The sequence below is a fragment of the Apaloderma vittatum genome, unplaced genomic scaffold, assembly GCF_000703405.1.
Source record: "Apaloderma vittatum isolate BGI_N311 unplaced genomic scaffold, ASM70340v1 scaffold30562, whole genome shotgun sequence".
Classification (NCBI taxonomy): Eukaryota; Metazoa; Chordata; class Aves; order Trogoniformes; family Trogonidae; genus Apaloderma; species Apaloderma vittatum.
Window position 1 is genome coordinate 1,099 of NW_009704595.1, and position 786 is coordinate 1,884.

The window sequence follows — 786 nt, forward strand, 5'->3', positions numbered from 1 at the left end:
TTGCCCTGGAGGAGGAGGAAGGATTTGGGGGTCACCGAGGGAATCCCAGCTGCTGCCGGTGCACAACGGAGCCCACATCCCGAATTTAGTGGGTGGGATGTCGGGATTCGAGGGGTGAAAACGATGCCGGAGCTCAGAGGGGTGACCTCGTGGCCAAAAATTAGGTAATATATAAGTTTCAAATCTTCCTTCTGCCACAAAACCACCCTCCCGGGACGAGTAGCAGCCCTTAGACGCGAAGCAGGAACGTTTCACTCCGACCTGGGATGAGAAACCTTTCCCTGGGCCTGTTTCGCCCCACGAGGGGGACAGGGAACCCTCCCCACTTCAAACCCTCCTGATTTTTAAAGCAGGACTTTTGCCTTTTTCCTTTTTGGTTTTTTTTTTGTAAGTTATTTTTATCCCTTCACAAACTTTTACCTCCGCTCCCTTCTGCAGCAGCAGCTCAACGCAGTCGGCGTCGGCCACCATGCAGGCGCAGTGCAGGGGTTTCAGGGTGCCGTGCATGCAGTTCACATCCGCGCCCTGCACAGGAAACCGCAGCCAGGATTAGCAAAAAAACCTTCCCCTCGCCCTGGGCTCAGCCCTTTTCCACCCCCAACCCTCAATTTGCCTGTTAAAAGAGGTTTATTTGCCCATTAAAAAAGGTTTATTCCCTGATATCCGGTGGAACACTCACAGTTAAGCTCCTGGGGTTTGCACAGGCTGCCCTTAACAACCCGTATCTCTGCTTCCAGGCCTTGGTTTTAATTAATTCGTTGTAGATAAACAATGCCCGGTGAAATG

The 786-nt window shown here is 52.0% G+C and overlaps 1 protein-coding gene across 1 annotated transcript in view; it reads right to left on the minus strand.

The window, feature by feature from the left end:
- Positions 1-519, minus strand: part of ASB8 (ankyrin repeat and SOCS box containing 8) — a 1,142-nt gene extending 623 nt beyond the window's left edge. The window contains exons 1-2 of the mRNA XM_009865105.1: positions 421-519; positions 5-191 (exon numbers count right to left, since the gene is read on the minus strand). Coding sequence (XP_009863407.1) covers positions 5-191; positions 421-507 — 274 coding nt within the window. The 5' untranslated portion in view covers positions 508-519. The remainder of the gene's footprint in view (positions 1-4; positions 192-420) is intronic.
- Positions 520-786: the final 267 nt, after the last annotated feature.